Source organism: Mus caroli, unplaced genomic scaffold (assembly GCF_978045245.1).
Source record: "Mus caroli unplaced genomic scaffold, Mus_caroli_1 scaffold_15, whole genome shotgun sequence".
NCBI lineage: Eukaryota > Metazoa > Chordata > Mammalia > Rodentia > Muridae > Mus > Mus caroli.
The window spans coordinates 87,202,742-87,221,889 of NW_028227270.1; the positions used below are offsets into that span (position 1 = coordinate 87,202,742).

Here is a 19,148-nt window from a genome sequence, read left to right on the forward strand (position 1 = left end):
CAAAGGGATGGTTTGTGTTCTGGGTAGCATGTAGCAGCATCAGGTGTGGCAGAATACACCAACATTTTTCTCACAGTGGCACACAATTTAGGATGTAAGGATTGATTACTCTGGAATTTTCCATTAACAATTTCAGAACACAGCTGAGCGAAGCTACAGAGAATAAAGCCAAGGTAATGGGAGGCTGTGTTCCAATCTGAACCCAGTATGTACTGCGCTCCCAGGTAAATCATTTACTAAGGCAAGACATTTAGCAAGAGGAACACATAGAGAGAAATGACTGAGTTCAGGTTGTAGACATAGTGAGGTATTTATGTGGCAATCAGATAAGAATCACATGAAGAGTCCATTGTGTGGTGCTCAGGAGAAAACAGAAGGGCACAGAGTGGGGACAGCATGGCATGGTGGAGTGCACCTGCAATCTGAGCCACCCCGGGGGCTGAGGCAGGAGGATAGCTCAAGCCCAAGGGCTTGAGGCCAGCATGGGCAACACACTGAGATGCCATCTTTAAAGGTGGGGAAGATGAGGCTGTCAGTCAGCATGTCAGTCCAGATCTGTGGAGTTCACAGGTTAACCAGCCTCAGTTAAGCTGTGAACCTCAAGTTCAGTAGGAGATCCCATTGCAGAAAACAGACATTGGAAGTAGACCTCTAGCCTCCACGTGTACAGCCACATGCCCATGCACCCCCACACTGATGCATGCATGTGTGTGTGTGAGTGACCCCACACAGACATGTACATACACATGCACGCACACACACACACACACACACACACACAGAGTAAAAGAGGAGAGGATCAGAACAGAAAGCAAGGCCAGCTTCAAGGGCCTCAATGATGCTGTCCCAAATATCAAAGTCAGAGAGCAAACAGAGAGGGATGCCAGGACCATGACAGCACAGTGGCCGGAAAGCCAACCCAGAGGGAGCTTGTGAAGAGGGAATGCACTGTACCACGCACAGCAGGAGACTGCTTTCAATGGTTAGAGGGAGGATTGGGGGAGAACACAGAGCAGCCAAGAGCCCAGAGGGTTTGGTTACATGGAAGGCAGTGTCTCCACTGGACTGGTGGGCCAGAGGCCTCCTTGAGAAAGTGGCCAGGGTGGTGAAGGAGGAAATCGGAGGTATCCTGGACAGTTAAGAGTATTGTGGGACAGAGAGAGCTTTCATTTCAGGAAGCAGGGGACACATCAGAGCCATTGTGATGGGAAACCCACTCTTTGGTGACTATGACAAAGGGGTAAAAGGGTGAGAGTGCCTAGGACAAAGTGTCATCGTGTGGGCATGTGCAAAGCATTACAAGGTCCACCAGGGTGAGGGCTGCGGGACACCTCAGAGTATCCTGGGAGCTGCTACGGGGTGACTAATGAGAAGGATGTGGTCGGAGAGAGGGGAAGGTGTACTGAGGAAGGGCAGCCCACAGGAAGACAGAAGAGTTAGAAAACTGGAGTGGAGCCAGACTGAGGAGGGGGGCGGCGCAGCGAAGCTGAGTGGACCTCTTTGAAGTTACTAGGGTTTTTTTAAGTGGGAGATGGAATTACTTGATTTCTGTCCTACAAAGGATTCCACCCCCTCTGGAGGACAGAATATCCCAAGAGGCCAAGGTTCTTAGCAGGAGGGTGAGGGGTGCGGGGGAGGAGGATATAACTCAGGAGTCATTGTGTGGCATGAACAGAACAAAGCCACCAGGAGATGCAAAGGGCAGAGGAAGACTGATCCCTCAAGAGGAGGTAACATGCACTCAGAGGGCGTGGACTGCTAGCTGAATGGCAGAGGAAAGGTGAGTAGAGATGGGGCGGCATTCAACTTTAGAACTTTAGATAGTCCAGATCCGAGGGTGTAACATAAGCCGTAACAAATTAAAAGAATTGAAACCGGACAGATATGTTTCCCAAATCTAAAAGAATTAAATGCTAATAGCAGAAAGATATCTAGGACACCCTAGGTATTTAGAAATTAAACGTTACATTTCTAAATGCCTATAAATGAAGGCAAAGTCTGAGGAGCTATTAGAAAAGATATTTTGAACTATCTTTTGCTGAGTGAAAATATAACACAGTAAAATCTGTAGGTTTTGCGATGGCTAATCTTGGGTGTTAACTTGACCACACCTGGAAGCGACTAAAACCCAAGCTGCTGGACCCTCCTGTGAGGGATTTTCTTAATCAGATCATTGGAAACAGGAAGACCCACTCCACATGTGGGTGGCACCTTCTGATGGCAGCCCAGATAAGAGGACAAGGAAGAAGGAAATTTCTTTGTGCCTGGTTGACTTCACTCTTGCTGGCAAGTCCATCTATCCTACTGCTGGCTGTGCTGGTTGGTTTTATGTCAACTTCACACAATCTAGAGAGTCATTTGGGACGAGGGAACCTCAACTGAGAAAATGCTCTCACCAGACTGCCTGTGGACAGGTGTGTGGTGCATTTTATTGCTTGATGATTGACATGGGAGAGCCTGGCTCGCTGTGGGTGGGACCCCATGAGCTGGTGGTCCTGAGCACTGTAAGTGTACAGACTCAGCAAAGAAAGAGGAAGCCAGTAAGCAGCATCTCCCCCAGGCTTCTGCTTCCATCCCTGCCCCCCAGGTTTCCACCTCAAGTTTTTGCCCTGATTTCTCTCAGGGCAGAGTGTGACCTGAGAGTTGTAAGGTGAAATAGATCCTTTTCTCTTGTAGTTGCTTTTGGTTGTGGTTTTTGCATAGCAATAAGAATCCTAACTAGGATATGGCAGCATTCCCTCCTCAATGTTCAAACCACCTTCTTCGGGATTCCAATGTTGACTGAAGGCCAATGGCTGTTCAAGAATTCTCCAAGCCTTCAGAATGGAACTGCTAAGACACTCAGCCTTGCCAATGGAGACCCTACTAGACACTACTGGATTCTCTGTTGCTCGGGTGTGAGACAGCCCTTGTCGGGCTGCCAAGACTGCTTCCTAATCTGTATCTAATAGGTCTAATCAATCTAATAAATCTTTATATGTACAGGTGCTTAGCTCTAGCAGCTCTAGAGGAAAATTACAGCATTAAATGATATATTAGAAAAGACTAAACATCTCAAATCAATAATCTAAGACTTTTACTCTGAGATTGGAATGAAAAAAGCAAATCAGAACCCAAAGCAAGCAGGAGGAGGACAGAAATAATGGAAGACAGAAAACAAAACCAAGTCAACATTAGAAACAGATGCTTTAAGAGATCAGTGACTGGCTGGGCAAGGAAGATGTGATACAAATGACCAATGTGGACACAGGAGGTATTTCTACAGACCTTACAACTTAAGGCATGACTCAAATGTCTAGAGGGTAGTGAGGGAGCACTACCGATGAGTTAAAAGTAGGGCACTTTGACGATACTATACTTGCTATGGTGGAACCATGCAGCAGAAGACTAGAACGACCACAACGCCACCGGAGTAGAGAGAACACAGACACCTATTTTATAAAGTTATGGGATGGGACACAGTGTAATAAAGAGGAACTGCAGGGAAAGGGGGCAGTATTTTGGAGCAGGAGTAGTGTTTACCCATTGAGGCAGAGATCAAGAGCCCAGGAAGAGAAGTGGAGGATTTGGAAGAAGCAAGGGCACTGGGTGCCAGAGGCAGCGGGGGCTCACGGATGGCAATGGAGGAACAGGCTACTCTAAGCCAGGGTGGTGAGGACAAGTGGAGGCGAGATTAGGGTTGCTCTCTAAGTCATCTGTTACTTAAGAGTTTCAGATTGCTTTAAAAACAGGAAGAGCACAGAGAACTAAGATTCTAGAACAGGATATAGCCTCCAAGTAGTTTACAATGAGAATAGCAGAATACCTGGAAGAGACTTTGCATGTGCTGGGCTCTGCAAACTTTTCTGTCGGGGCCAGGGAGTAAATATTTCAGGCTCCGAAGGCCAAGATATCCATCAAAGACATAATATAGGCAGAGCCGAGGAGAGAAAATGCTGGACCCACTGGGGGCAAACCTCTTCTGTTAGGCCATCTGTAGTTTAGTAGAGACATAGAAAGCTTCTAGTGAGAAAGGAGAGCCATGATAGGTCAGACTGGCAGGGAAGAGTGGTCAGAAGCCCAGGTAGCCGCTCTTTCGCCCCAGTGACCCCTAAGCCCCGGGAACCCCTCCCTCCTTCTGAGAACATGACTCTCCCAATTCAGAAAGGTTGCTAGAAACTAACCAATGCCAAGGCTGGGTGCCTAGCAACTGCCAACACTCCCATAAGCTCTGGCTATGGTACAAGATGGGCAGTAATGCTGGGAGTAGAAGAAAAATGGGGAAGAGTTAGGGTGTAGATGCCCCAGCTTGGTCTCCAACTTATGAGCTAACTTTCATTGGTGCCTCAGATTTGCAAAAGTTGTAGGCTGGAGTTGAACCACAGGCTGGATGGCACTGGCCTCACTCTTGTGCCCCTAAAGACCTAACGGAGAAGCTTAAAGGAGGCCTTAGCCAAGAAAACTGTATAAGTCATTGTAAGCAAAACACAGGTTCATTTTTCAGTGTAGTGCTACCTTAAATAACCATTATATTAATTTATTCATGTATTCATCCATCCATCCATCCATTCATTTATTCATTCATTCATGGTTTTTATTTTGAGACCAGGCCACGCTATATTGCCCATGCTGGCTTCAAACTCAGAAATCTCCAGTCTTGACCTTGTGAGGAGCTAAGACCACAGGCATATGCTACCACAACTGGCTTTTTCATATTACTTAAAATGAGGTTATGAGTAACACTTCACAACACCCCCATCTTCTGCCAAGCTCACTCCCTGAGGTAGTGAGTGTAAATACTGCTGTTGCAGAGCTTCGGCCTGAGTCATGCAAGTTTCACTTCTGGAAATAGAAAACTATCCATTTCTAGGTTGGTTAAATTCAGTGGCTTTTCTGAAAACTCACTCTTCTTTTGACCTTAGAACTGAGAACTGCAAGTGGATGAGACGTGACTTGTCAGCCAACACACATCGAACGAAACAAGAGACGGGAGGGAACGGGAAGGATCATCGTGATTGTGCCTACAGCGGGCAGCACTTACCCTGGTAAATCCTGCTGTCTTCCTCAGTGACATAGGCATTTGCTCCCCAGATCACCATCTTGCGGATATAAGATGGGTACTTTGCAGCAGCGATGAGTGCAGTTATGCCACCATCACTCCAGCCCAGGAGGGAGACCTGCTTGAACTGTAGAGCCTGTGGGTGACACAGCAGGATGCGCAGCACAGTTACCACTGCACTACGCTGAAAGAACCTGGGTGGTGGTGATCAGAGTTCTGTAAGTCTGCCACTTAGATCTGGCATATTAATTAGCTTTGCTACATTGTCATTGTTATAGAACCTTGAGTACATGGTATTTTTTTGACTTATGTGCGAATCATATCTTCTGCCTCTTGGATAAAATGTCCAAGTACTGAATCACTGAATCAGCAGCAATCTGCTGTTATTTGGGTATGGCAAGCACTGTGTGTGTGTTTGTGTGTGTGCACCTGGGTGTGGCTCAGAGGACAATCATGGAGATCGGAAAGGATCTTAAGATAAAATGCATCTGGGTATCTGGTGAAGCCACAGCTGCAGTTGTGGGAAGAACTGGCTAAAGACAAGAGGGAGCACGGTGTCATAGCAAAGCCGTGTCTGTCCTTGGGTGGTGAATCAACCAGGACCCCGAAAATGTGATCAGCAGAGAAAGTTGACAGAGCATGGCGAAGAGGCTTCTGGAAATAAAACACTGTCTGAAAAGATTAAAGTCAAGGAACTAGCAAATGTTAGCCAGGACTCTTGCTGGTGCCACCCCACATGTACAAACAACCTCTGGCTAATCTTTTGACATTAATATGCAGAATGAGAATCTGTATTATCTATAGCCTAGCACACTGCCCTCCTGGACTCATTTACCAGGAGACAGACCCAGGATATAAACAACATTGCTCGTAATCACAAAATTGACAAATGTCCATGAGCAACTTATAACAAAACATAGCTCAAAATTCATCATTTACCAGCTCAAAATTCACAATTTACCAGTAGATGATGCGTGGAATAAACCAGTGGATACATCCAGTGAAACACAGCAGCTCTCTTGATCCTGCTGGGGTTATACAATCTATACACAGCCACACCTCACCAGGGATGCCTTGTAACGTATGGTACCAAGAGCTATACACATACGCTACACACATACGTGAAGTATAGAGCAGATACCTTGGACAGGAGATAGGTTAACAGTTGGGGTGGGGTGGGGTGGAGCCAGAATGGCAGAGCAGCATCACACTTTACTGGACCACTCAGAATATCATGGGATTTAAAACTCATGACAGAGTGCTACAGATAACATTAATGAACTTGCATTTTAGAAAGACAGAAGGAAATGTTTCAGAAGTTTTTCTCATGAGGAAATGATAAATGTTGGGGACAGGACTGGGGAGACAGTGTTGTTGGCAAAGGGCTTGTGGCACATGCATGGGGATCTGGGGTCTCTCTCAGGACACATGTAGAAAGCTAGACACAGTGGTGCATGCATGCAATCCCAGCTTTGAGGAGGTGGGGACAGGAGGATTTCTAGCCATCCAGCCTAGCCTACTTGGGGAATCTTCAGGCCAATGAGTGACCTTGTTTCAAAAAACAAGGCACAAAGCAACTAAGCAACAATGGTTGATGAGTCAGACATGTTTAACCTGGTTTGGACATTATGCAGTATAGACATATACTGGAACCTTACTTAACTCTTTGGCATGTACAATTTTTTTAAATGTATTAATGTATAAGCTAAAAGTAAACTTAATTTAAAGTACAAAACATTACAACTATGAATGAATTATTTCTGGAATTTTCCAGACCACAGTTGGCAATAGATAAGTGGAGCCACAGCGAGTGGGAGCATAGACAGGGGCCAATGGCAGTGAGCATGTTCATCCGGAAAGGAACAGCAAACCAGAAGGATGTGATATCATCAGCACTACACCCCTGTAAGCCCAGAACTTTGGACAGAGGCTACCCTGTTACACAGTGAGCTTGAGGCTAGCCAGGGCTACCTAGCAAGATTCTGCCTCAGAATATCCAAATAACCAAATAAAATACTGTGTTTGCTAGAAAGCTCTGACTCCTTATCTGGGCCTAAACAATAATTAAAGGCAGGACAAAAGCTGGAGGTTTCCATCTTCCTTTTGTATCTTCTTTACTTTGGGTTGGATTCCAGCTCAACTCTGCAGGTAGGCATGTTAAGCATTCAAGGACTGTCTGTCTAAAGGCTGGTGCTACCTAAGCGATCTTAACCCCTATACTGGCTAGTTTTATGTCACCTTGACACAAGCTTAAAGTCAACAGAGAGGAGGCATCTTCAGTGGAGAAAATGCCTCCATAATATGGGGCTATAGGCAACCTGTAAGGCAGTTTCTAACTAGTGATTGGAGAGGGAGGGCCTAGCCCACTGTGGGCGGTGCTATTCCTAGGCTGGAGGTTTTAAAGGAAGACAGGCTGAGCAAGCCATGAGGAGCAAGCCAGTAAGCAGCACCCCTCCATGGCCTCTGCTTCAGTTTCTGCTTCTAGATTTCTGCACTGCTTTAGTCCCTGTCCTGACTTCCTTTGATGATGAACTGTGACGTAGAAGTGTAAGCCAAATAAACTCCTTCCCCTGTTGCTTTGGTCATGGTGTTTCATCACAACAATGGTAACCCTGCTAGGATAATCCCATCAAGGCTGAAGGCACGGGCACCAGCAGCGGTGGCACCTTTCCGTTGCCTTTCTCAATGTCCTGTTCCAGACATGGTTCTCAGCCTGAAGTCAGCTTGGATTGCAGGAGTGGCAGAGCCTTACAGACAAGTCACCCTGTGAGATGACTCCTGAGCGTCAACAGTCATGACTTCCTCAGGCTACCCTGCAGAACCAGAACCGAGGTAACACCAGACCACACCTTGACCAGGACTGCTTAATTCTGTAGACTTCTTGCCACCTCTGCAGTTCTTGCTCTCCCTGAACCTAAAGCTCATGTCAGTACCCTGAAGATGGTCCAAAGGGCTTACTTTCCGTCTTCTCCAAATGGCAGTTTTGGTTTTAGAACACGTTCCTGTCTCTTCACCAGCATTTCTTGTTGCTTTTTTTGGGTGGAACCTCTCGTTTAGGACTCCATTTTCATCTGTATAAAGCTGTGTATGGTGTGGTGTTGTAGGCCTGCAATCCTAGTATGTCAGAGGCTGAAGCAGAAGGGTTGAGATCTCAAGGCCTGTTAAGACTATACAATGAAAATCAAAGTAACACAAAACAAAACTAAAACTGCACTTATGCCAGGAGACTGGTGGGAAAGGCAGAGCCTTGGTGTCTTGGCAGTAGCATCATTAGATAGCTGGGCTCTGTTTTTACTTGGTCCTTTAGTTCTTCCTTATATTAGACTTACTTGGTATTGCCTTTGTAAGAAGAAAGAACACCAGGAATTAGAACAAATAAAGATGGGCCCAGTCATCTCTCCCCACTCCAGCACTTCTCTGGGTCTCACCTTCATCAAGTCAACAGCATCCTTTGCATCCCTTTCAAAAAAATCCCGTGGAAAATCTCGATCTGGGGGTCTGGAATGTCCATATCCTCGAGGGTCCCAGGCCACCAATGTGAAGCGCTTCTTATTTAGGCTCTGAAGCTGAGGTGCAAAATCGGTCTTTCCGCTACCTGAAAACACCCACTGGGTTACGGTCCACTGAATGTTCTCAGCATAGCCAACACCAGAGCAAAATAGAAGCAGTAACAATTTTAAAAGACAGTTCTTGGTGCTCTTCAAAATTAACCAGAAAAACCCCTGGTTGGGGTGGGGAGCTGTGTTGCAATGGCTCCACACAGAGGCGCATTTCCAAGCCTGATGGAGTTAGGACCTGTCTCCGATCTCCCTCTAGTGGTAATTTTGAGGAAGACACAGGCCCAGAGCGAGGCTCGGGACCAGTATTTTTGAGGCGCTTTTGACAGCCTTACAGTTTAGTCTTCCTATGCCTCCTTTGGAAGGATTAACTAAACCTTACTGAAATAAACTTTCAAATTTGATAGTTTCTGGGTATTAGCTCTCTAAGGATTTAGAAATGATGGAGATCCCAATGGCATACTGGGAGAAGTCTCATATTCCAGATGTTTTCAATTAAGCTAATATAAATGCCTTTTAAGAGTAAGTAGAAGTAAATTAAAACCCTGAAACGTGTGTGTTTAAGAAATCAAACTGTATTTTATCAAACCAGCACGAAGGGGCCTATGCCAAGAGCCTATGATGGCCCTGTCAATCCCCACCAGCTCAGCCACCGGAGATGTGGTGTGCTCACATCCATCTTGTGTGTGTGTGTGTGTGTGTGTGTGTGTGTGTGTGTGTGTGTGTGTGTTTGTAAGGTCACATACTAAGAGCTCTGTCCAGGGAAAAGTCCGCACTGACTGAGCAGTTTGTTTGATTTCTAAGCACTCAGAACTCGGGCCACAAATATACAGCCAGACAAGTTCACTTACTATCTAGGTCCATCACATAAATCATTTAAAAACCCACGCCAAAAGCAGGTCAATGATTGCCAGCCCTTGTCTCCGGCTCTCTCACAGGAGTTTCTTGTATGTCCTTGAACTAGAAGTATCCTAAAGGAGGGCAAAAAGTAAGGGGTTGGAGGAGTGGTGAGGTCAAGCTAGAATAACAGTTTCACCAATGAGGAAACATTTGCTTTCTAACACTGGGCATGCACTCGGAAACTAGGGCCAAGAGCACTAAAACCTTAAACAAATATTTAGGGAACAGACATAATTATCAATACATGATTCTGCGGGGCACATGGGAAACTAGGAGACAAGGTAGGGGAGAGACTCCCACTGCTCCATTTTAAAGCTTTGGGATCATGCCAATACTTTCCAGAAATGAAAAAAAAATGATACTGGCGGATGCTTTGTGTAGTTAATGCCACAGTCTTAGAGTAATTTAAAACCATCTCTAATACAGTAAACTGCTTTTGCTGATGGTTTAACTGGACACCAGCTTTTGGAGTCCCCTTGGATACCAGACAAACTAACTGGGAGGGCTGACCATCACCTTACTGTCTTCACCATCTGCTCCTTCTTTGGACCCCAGTTTCCTTGACCCCTCTAGTCCTCCCGAGTAATAGGACACCATTTTCACAGTGTGTTTAAATGGGGGAAGAAATTAATACAGTAGAAAGTTATTTACTTTTCTAGATCATTCAACTTTGAGCAAGGCAAATAGTCCTTAAGAGTTTTTTAGCAAGCGCAAACACGAATGAATGATGGATGCTTGGCATCTAGCATCGAGATCCATCACGGAGAATCTACAGCGTGCAGAAGCAGTCCATGAGAATCCACACATACCCAACATCCCAGGAAGCAGGAGGATCGCATGTTCCCCTTCTCCCACGCGCTGGTAATGCAGGTGAACGCCATTCACAGCCACCTTGGCAGAAGTTACTGCAGTGCTGGAAGAGAGAAGAATTCCGGAGGAAGACCTATTTACCATGCCAAACTGGTATATTTAATATTTACTATGACAGGGTATCATGCGTGAGTTAGCATCAGTACCCACTCGAGCACACATCACTGCTTTGGTTTGTGCCTCAGTTTTCCCATCCAGGTTGTGTCTTCATAACAGACTGCAAATCTGAACAGTGACTTCCTGTTTTGACCCACTCTGGCACCCGGGAGCTTGCCCTCTGACCTAGTTAGATTTTTTTTTTCTTCTTCTGGTCAACTTGACGCAAACCTGGGTCCTCTTAGAAAAAAGGAACTTCGATTGCCAAAATGCCTCCGTTAGATTGGCCCAGAGGCTAGTCTATGGGACATTTTTAAACAGTTATGACTGATGTGGGAGAGCCTAGCCCACTGCAGGTGATGCTATTCTTAGTCAGGCGGTTCTGGGTTGTACTAGAAGACAGGCTGGTCAAGCAGCCTTTGTCCATGGCCTCTGCTTCAGCCCTTGACCTTATGACATTCCTGGTCACTCCACTCCCATGATAGAGGGTGGTGACAAGAAGGATATGGGGAGGGGGCATGCCAGGACAGAAGAATTGCTCTTCTTCTTGTGGATTGGCAGTGAATTTAAGCCAACCACTGACTTGCTTTTCCTTCTACATACCTGATCCCATTTCTGTCCTTGGTCAAAATGATTATCAAAATGTGGTACTTTTAAAAAAAACCAAGGTTTTGCTTCCCTGTGCTGGTTTTATCTGATTCACTAAGTTCAAGTATAAACAACACAAGCTGGGCATAGTGGCACACATGAAGTCCCAGCACTTGGAGGGTAGAGAAAAGAGGATTACACAAGTTCAAAGTCAGCTTAGGATATGTAGGGAGACTCTGTCTTAAACAGTAGCAATAAAATCAGTAAAGAATGTGTGGTGGTTTGAATATGCTTGGCCCAAGGAGTGGCACTATTGGGAGGTGTGGCAATATTGGAATAGGTGTGGCTTTGTTGGAGGATGTGTCTTACTGTGGGAGTGGGTTTTGAGGTCCAGACCCTGCCATGCCTCCCACCATGACAAAAATGGACTGAACCTCTGAAATTGTAAGCCAGCCTCAATTAAATGTTGTCCCTTATAGGAGTTGCCTAGGTCATGCTGTCTCTTCACAACAATGAAACCCTAACTAAGACAGAATGTATGGTGAAGCTTGCTTTTAATCCTAGCACCAGGGAGGCAAAGACAGGCAATTCAAGGCCAGCCTGGTCTACAGAGTAAGCTACACAACAGCAAGGGCTACATTGAGATATCCTGTCTCAGGAAAAAAAAAAAAAAAAAAAGAATGTGGGTACGTGAGAATATGTGTCGAACATTGGTACATCTAATATAAGCATATAAATGTTCTTCTCTTGGATATTGTATGACAAAATTGGGAAATAAGAAGGCCTAACGTAAGCTCATCTACACAAACATCAGAGGGGCAATAATAAAGCCAATGTTGCCAATTTGTTTTTGTTAACATCCTATTCCCCTGGAGAATTGAGCTTTATTGTTAGCAAGGCTTTAAGCATTTTAGAATCAAGACAGGAGCAGAAAACATGTTTTCTACCGACAAAGACACACTTCAACACAGTTCACTTATGGGCACATCTGCTTTGCTCCCGGCCCAGCAGCCGAGAAGACAAAACGGAGAGGATTTGGTCAGGGAGGGTTGGTTTAGGCTGGAGGCACCTGGGCCAGATAAAGTTTCCTTTCTCTGTTTCCTGTTTCTGATATTAAATGAAGCAGCTGACTGGTGTTTACTGGGCTCAGGTTAGCAGTAAAGCACAAAGTACCATCTCCTCCTTCCATTGTTCCTCAAGCACAGGAGCTCTTTCAGGGTCTTCCTTCCCTGCAGGACCAAGAACATGCTTGTCAAAGCCATCGTGCGCTATGCAGGTGTTCTGTGCAAAGGAAACCCTTCCCCCATCATCCTCAGTGCACAGAGTCAGTGGCTTTTGGGGACTGGTGTTGCTGCCAGAGCCCTGAGCATCACTGCCTCTCCCTGGAGCACTGGTTCACAGAGGCATCTTTCCTTCAGCCCATTTGATCATACCCGAGCCTCTGGCAAAAACAGCAACAGCAACAGCAGCAGCAGCAGCAGCAACAACAACAACAATGAAAATCTAACTTCTTCCTGCGTCTGGCTGGATCTAAGGTTTGGTTGGCCATTCCAGATTTCTTTCTAAATTATCACCACCTAGCAGCAGTATAGGGACATCAGGTAGCCAGAGTTCAGCTTACTAGAGACTCTGCGGCAGGGAAGGATATGCATAGGCTTGGAACTGGCTTTGGTGGAGGGAACAAGAGAGCTCATGTCAGGTTGGGCAGCAGTGACTGAGAGGAGAGAAAAGTCTCTTTTGTGAAGAAATAACAAAGAAGGATAAAAATCTACATAAGAGCAATGCAGGAGAGCATCGTTGGGAGGCCACATGGCATGCTCGTAAGCAGAATGAGAGGACAGAGGGACAAGAGTAGGGACTGGATGATGTGGGCTTCTGCTGTACGTGTAATCGGTCCCTGGTGCTTAATCTTAGGCATCCAGTGTGCTATCACACCAGAGGGACACGCACCACTCCAGTCCATCCTGCCAAGCACCACTTCTATGCTCCAGGGCTGGGGAGGAGGCAGAGAATTATTTACAAACAAGATTATTAAATATTAATAAATTCTTCATTTCCAGTAGAAGGAAAGGTTTGTATTTAATCACAGAGTGACTGAAAACTGTTTTATTTCTATAGAAATACATGATGAATCACTTGGGGTCATGTCAAGCCCAAAGCATTGGCTCTGGTTTGTGAGGAGGTCGCTTTGACTGTGGTCAGGCCTCTTGTAAACAGGAAAGGGTCGGGCATACAGCTCAAGCCTTTGAGGGCCCTAATGCTTGCTACTTCTGGAACCACATTCAGTACTGGATTTCTCAAACTCTCGTGTAGGAATAAGGACAGAAACCCTCAGAAAGCTTAAAGAACAAGCGACCCCCCCTTTTTTTGGGGCAGTCAGAGTTCTTTTCTGCCCCTTCCCTCCCATTCTCCCAACAACCTGTCTTCTCACTATGGGATCTGAAGCAGGCGTGCTTATGAGATTGTGTTGTGTTTTACAAACACCCATGACTAGGACAATCCCAAGAAACTCGCAAAACTCAGAAACTCTGGGCACAGCCCTGTAGCTGCTTCCAAAGTCACACCTTGCAGGACACTAAAGGCATGTCCTTCCTCCTGAAGCTTGAAGGCTAGCAGGAGATGGGCAGATAGGACTAGCCACTAGTTCCTTGTGTGCATGTGTGGGGCCTTTCAGGTAAAGGTGGAGGTGGTGGAGACCCTGGGTTGTGGGTGCAACACACCAAGTTCAGCTTACCAGCACCAACATCTCTTTTCTCCTGTTATTTCAGCAGGGCTCAACATTTGAATTCAAATCACTGACCAGCCTTCTAACTCCATGAGCCCAGGCTGCCACAATCTAAACAGGAAGTAGGCAACTGTATTTTAAAAATTTCTTCAGGAGAGTCCGACAAGACAGTCCAGCAAGGTTGAGTTGATTTTTTAAAGAACACCAGAAGAATCACTTTTAAGAGGCCTCCAAAGTGTACCTTCCTGTCTCCTGTTGTCCTTGTCTCCGTTCCCTGGGTGTCGAGACCTGTGATGTTTTATATGGTACTGGGGAGGGGGGTCCTACTCCCTTCAAACAGGGAGAGATGATTATGTAGGAAGGCTAGAGCATAAGGGCTTGGGGCAAATAGGTAAATCAAGTCAAGTGCTTACTACCATGTGTCTGCACTTTCATAAGTTCTTTACCTACCTAATTCATTTCTGAGCAGCACAGCACAGTTAACCTAACATTACCACAGAGAGGCCACAAGTTGGTGGGAAAGCTAATTTGATAATCACAGGATTAGATAACCCAGCCCAAGATGAGCATCTGAGGGTCTGACCCAGAGTTTTGGCTTCAGCACTGGGCTGGCTAATCTCATGTTTACTTGACACACAAACTAGAGTTGTGAGAAAGGAGGGGGACCTTAACTGAGAAACCATATCCATAAGATCCCACTGTAAGGCATTTTGTTAATTAGTGATTGATGGAGGAGGGCCCAGCCCATGGCAGGTGGTGCCATCTCTGGGCTGGTGACCTGGGTTCTGTAAGAACACAGGCTGAGCAAGCCACGAGGAGCATGCAAGTAAGCAGCACCCCTCCATGGCCTCTGCATTAGCTCCTGGCCTCCAGGTTCCTGCCCTGCTTGAGTTCCTGTGCTGACTGCCTTTGATGATCAACTGTGACATGGAAGCATAAGCTGAATAAACCCTTTCCTCCCCAATTTGCATTTTGGTCATAGAAGCAATAGAAAGCCTAACTAAGTGAGCACCTCACTTCGAGATGAAAATAGGGATTGCTTAATAAGATACAGCTGCACTTTGTAAGTCCTTACTGCTTATATTCTGCTTCTCATTAATAACTGAGAGTCACAGTATCAGCTGCTGCTACTACTTGATGACACAAAGTGCGATGTCTTTTCATATATGGTGCTATTATTTATATGTGTTAAGTTCCAAACCTGGACAAGTGGTTGAGGTGTCTATTTAACATATCAAAGTGGACCTGGCCTCTAGGTTCCCCCAGTATCCCTCATCCCTACCTGTTACAGGGTATAGTTGGCATTCCCTGCCCTCTACCCAGAACTCTCCAACTTAGGGGCTAGGCTGCCATTTCCCCAGAGGCTCTTCCTTATATAATCCAGACATTTTTGGGTACCTGTCCCTTTTTGTACCTTTGGCCTCCTGGCTGCTGTAGTTGGTTCTCCTCTCCCCCTCCCTGGCCCTACCTCTCTGGACTTTCCCAGTTGTGTCTGCCTTTGGCTATGCTATCCTTTTTATCTATAATAAATTTTCTTCTCCATCATATCTAGGAGCGATCTTGTCTTTTCCTGTCTTATTTCTTTTTCTTCATTCAATGTGCTAACTATGTCATTAATTGTACTTGTCAATTATTTATTTTTATTCTGTTTCACAATCATTGTTCCAAATACAAACAGGAATCTAGAGAGGTTGAGTAACTAGTCTACAGTCACACAGCTAAGAAGGGTCAATAATACAATTATTTAGACTATGTGACCTCAAAAGCCTATGATTTCTCTTTAATCTCCTCGCAAAAGTGGCATTCAGTCTCATTGCCAAGTCGGGGGTGGAGGCAGCGATGAGGCGAAGGAATGGACCTGATTCTCTGGCGGGACCTCCTTAGGTTAACTCAGAAAATACTGTTTTCAGACTGTCAGATTTAGTAAATTATTAACATCAGAACAGACATACAACTCCCCACAGAAAAAAATGACTTTTCAACAGATCACAGAGATCACGAAGTAAGGAAAGGGTCAAAGTTCCAAGTATCAGATTTACAAGAAACTCTGTAATGCACAACTCAGCTACCTGCGAGCTGGACAGTGGCTGTGAAGAGGTTTTCCTGGGACTGTTGCGTGAGGCTGCAGCCTGGCTTCAGGATTAACCACCTGGAGCTGTTTCTCAGGTTACAGGCCGTTTGTATTTCTAAAACAATGCAGGTGAGACTCAGGGAAACCTTAGCAGAGATCTTTTAGGAAGAGTGGTCTCCAGTGCAGCTAAGTGAATGAGACTCTCAACAGCCATTAAGTAAGCATGACATTAACACAACCTTAGTAGCCTCGTTCAAGCCCTTTTTGCAATCAGGAAATGGGATAACATGCCTCTTCGCTAGCAATTTATACAACCAGAGTCACTGACATGTTTTCCCACGTGTATATTTAAAAAGTTGTTAAAGTCACATGAGAGAAGAAATCTGAATTGGATATAGACTAAGAGAGCTACACAATCATGCTACTAATGTTTAAAAAAAAAACAAACTGGGTCGCTTTTTTCCGTTCTTTCTACTTCCAGATTATATGCTCAAACGATTGGTTTCCACATCAGTCTAATAAAGTCCTAAATGCTCATTACTACTGTCAATGGCCCACCGATAGCAAACTGCACACGACCACTGCCTATGTCTGCATGTGTATAATGGAGGGATGTGCACAACTTCAGCCTGCTCTATCCACATCTTCTGCTTACATCCTCTTGAGACCGTGCACCCATTTTCAAGACAGCAGGTCACCATGAATGTTATTATTTTAGCAAAGGGCTGGAGTGTAGTGTAGAGGGAACTAGAAGTGAAGATTTGGTGACCTGGCCATCACCACACGCGCACACACACACACACACACACACACACACACGACTCTGGCAGGGGAACCTGGGACTTTGAATTTAAACAGGTTCCCAAGCAGATTGTCTTGCACACTGAAGTTTGAAATTAGCAAGCAAAAGGACTCAGGAAACTTGGGCCCTGCCTGCCACTGAAGCAGGTTAGGCAGATTTCTGATTTGGCAGGAATAATTACTGTTCCCAGCAACTGGCTAAGAGGCCAGCAAGCTCCCCACCCCTTCCTTCCTCCCCAGTTCCTTCCCTCTGCACTGAGGAGGCTGGACCACTACCCAGCACATAGAACCTAACCCCAGGCATCAAAGTGCTTGCGCACCAGTTCTGCAGGATCTGGACGTGGGGTCTGAGCAAGGAAGGGCGGATAACGCCAGGCGTCCGTATCCCTCCCCGGCCAGTGGCCCGCGCTGCCCCGAGCACGCCATTACCCGAAGGTGGCTACGGGTTCGGCCTCGGGTACGTAGATCCGGGATTTCAGGGGCGAGAGGAGCAGCCGCAACCGCTGGGCCGCCGGGCGAACTGTTGCTGTCGCCATAGCTCCAGGTCGCACAATCTCCATGGAACGCGCATGCGCCTGGCTGGATGCCACCCTTCAAGTGCTAAGCTCGAAGTCCCGCCCCTGGCCCGCTGTGCCTTGCTGGAGCCCGCTCTGCTCCTTGTCAGGCCTGCCCAGTAACAAAAACTGTCCTTCTAGTCCTAGCTCTCTCGGGGTGGACAGTTCAGTAGGCACTGCTCCTTGCTTGCAACTGCCAAGGACTCCAAGGATATGGTTCGGCGGGGCCACCTGCTGTGCTGCCTTCACCTACTGGGTGTCTAAGCAGAGCCTCTGAGAGACAAGTGCACAGCAGAGGAGGAAGGAAAGCTCAAGCTGGCCTAGAACTCTAGCTGATGTTGATCTTGAGCTCCTGATCCGCCTGACTCATGCTGGGACATCTGGCCTGCATCACTACACCTGACTACATCCCACTTCCCACATTATCTAGCCCTGGTCCCTCGATGCTAAGCATAATGGTAGCAAGCCTTTAGGTTTCTTAGAGCAACATTTATTATGCAATTCTTAAGAACTCATCATTTGTACATCTTGCTGTGTTAGCTTTATGCACCACTGTGACAAACATTTGAGAACAATGTAAAAGGAGGAAAGGTTCATGGTTTCAGAGCTCTAAGCCCAAGGTCATCTGGACCCATTTCTTTGGGCCAGGAAAGACCTGGTGGGAGCCCGATGAAAGGCAATGGTGGGAGCGGAGGCACTTAAGTGTTAAGAGCACTTATCAGAGGCCGAGAGAGAGAAAAGAACTGGAAGAAACTGTTCAAAGGAAAAATTGTTCAAAGACATGCATGCTCCCAGTGACCTGCTTCTTGTAGTCAGGCCCCACCTCCTATATCTTCCAATAATACCACCAAACTATGAATCCATTAATAGATAACTCCATTGATTAAGTCAGAGTCCTCATGATCCAATCACCCACTAATGATTAGTTCCAGTAATTGGAGGTGAAGCTTTCAATACTTCATACCAAAAACTAGTCATTTTTGTGCCAGGTGCCTTAAAGTGTGTCACTATATTTTTAATTAGTATATGCTCCTTCTCCATCCATACTTCTTACCCCAGATTATAGACGAGGAAACAGTGGGAAGGGAAGTTAGAAAGGCTTGGCTCACAGAGCTGTGGAGGGGTATTCAGGTCGGCTTAGCTTCCTAATGCTATATGAAAACACCATGCCTCTTACTGCAACATTGAGTCTGTCCTTCTCCATTTTAACCCCACCCCATTTTTTGAAGCGATAAAAACCATGAAGGGAACCTTGATTTCTTCCCCTCTTCCCCTACCTCACCTTCTAAGGCCCTTTTTTGAAAATATTATGTCAGCAGTTATAAAACATTATCAGATTAAGTGGCTCAGTTTTAGCCACGAACAAGCTGTCAACCCTTTAGACATCTTTGTATTGCTTATACCATAGAGAAGCCTAGGGTGAGGCTAGCCTGGGATGCTTGATCCTCCTGTGTCAGCCTCCCAAGTGCTGGGGATGCAGCAAAATACAGCAGAGGAAATACTGGCAATTAAAGGAACACCCAGATATGTGGACAAGAGTTGACACACTACTGGAATTTTCACTAAATATAAACATGACATTTTGGAAAATGTGGTAACATATAAGGTGGAAGATTCTGCCAAGGAAGTAACTAGGCCCTACTTGTATAGAGAACTGACTTCCATCAGTTGGCCTCTGACCTCCACATTAAAGAAAAAAAAAAAGCACATGTGCACACAAAATAAATAAATAGATATAGATAGATAGGATACTGAGTGGGTATGTTGTTCATTTATGAACCTTCATTAACTCAAAGTGAAATGGTTGAAAATATTTACTCTGTTAGAATACGTTGCATCTTTTTGTAAACAACTCTTTAGAAAACAAAGGAAAAAATACATCAAGATAATGGTTAAGAGGTTTTTGAGGGGCTGGTGAGATGGCTCAGTGGTTAAGAGCAATGACTGC

At 45.8% G+C, this 19,148-nt stretch overlaps 1 protein-coding gene across 1 annotated transcript in view; it reads right to left on the minus strand.

Annotated features, from left to right (window-relative positions):
• The window catches only part of Bphl (biphenyl hydrolase like), a 35,457-nt gene extending 18,226 nt beyond the window's left edge, over positions 1-17,231 (minus strand). Inside the window, exons 1-4 of the mRNA XM_021180335.3 lie at positions 17,076-17,231; positions 10,305-10,408; positions 8,467-8,633; positions 5,021-5,174 (exon numbers count right to left, since the gene is read on the minus strand). Of these exons, the coding sequence (XP_021035994.1) occupies positions 5,021-5,174; positions 8,467-8,633; positions 10,305-10,408; positions 17,076-17,206 (556 nt within the window). The 5' untranslated portion in view covers positions 17,207-17,231. The remainder of the gene's footprint in view (positions 1-5,020; positions 5,175-8,466; positions 8,634-10,304; positions 10,409-17,075) is intronic.
• Positions 17,232-19,148: the final 1,917 nt, after the last annotated feature.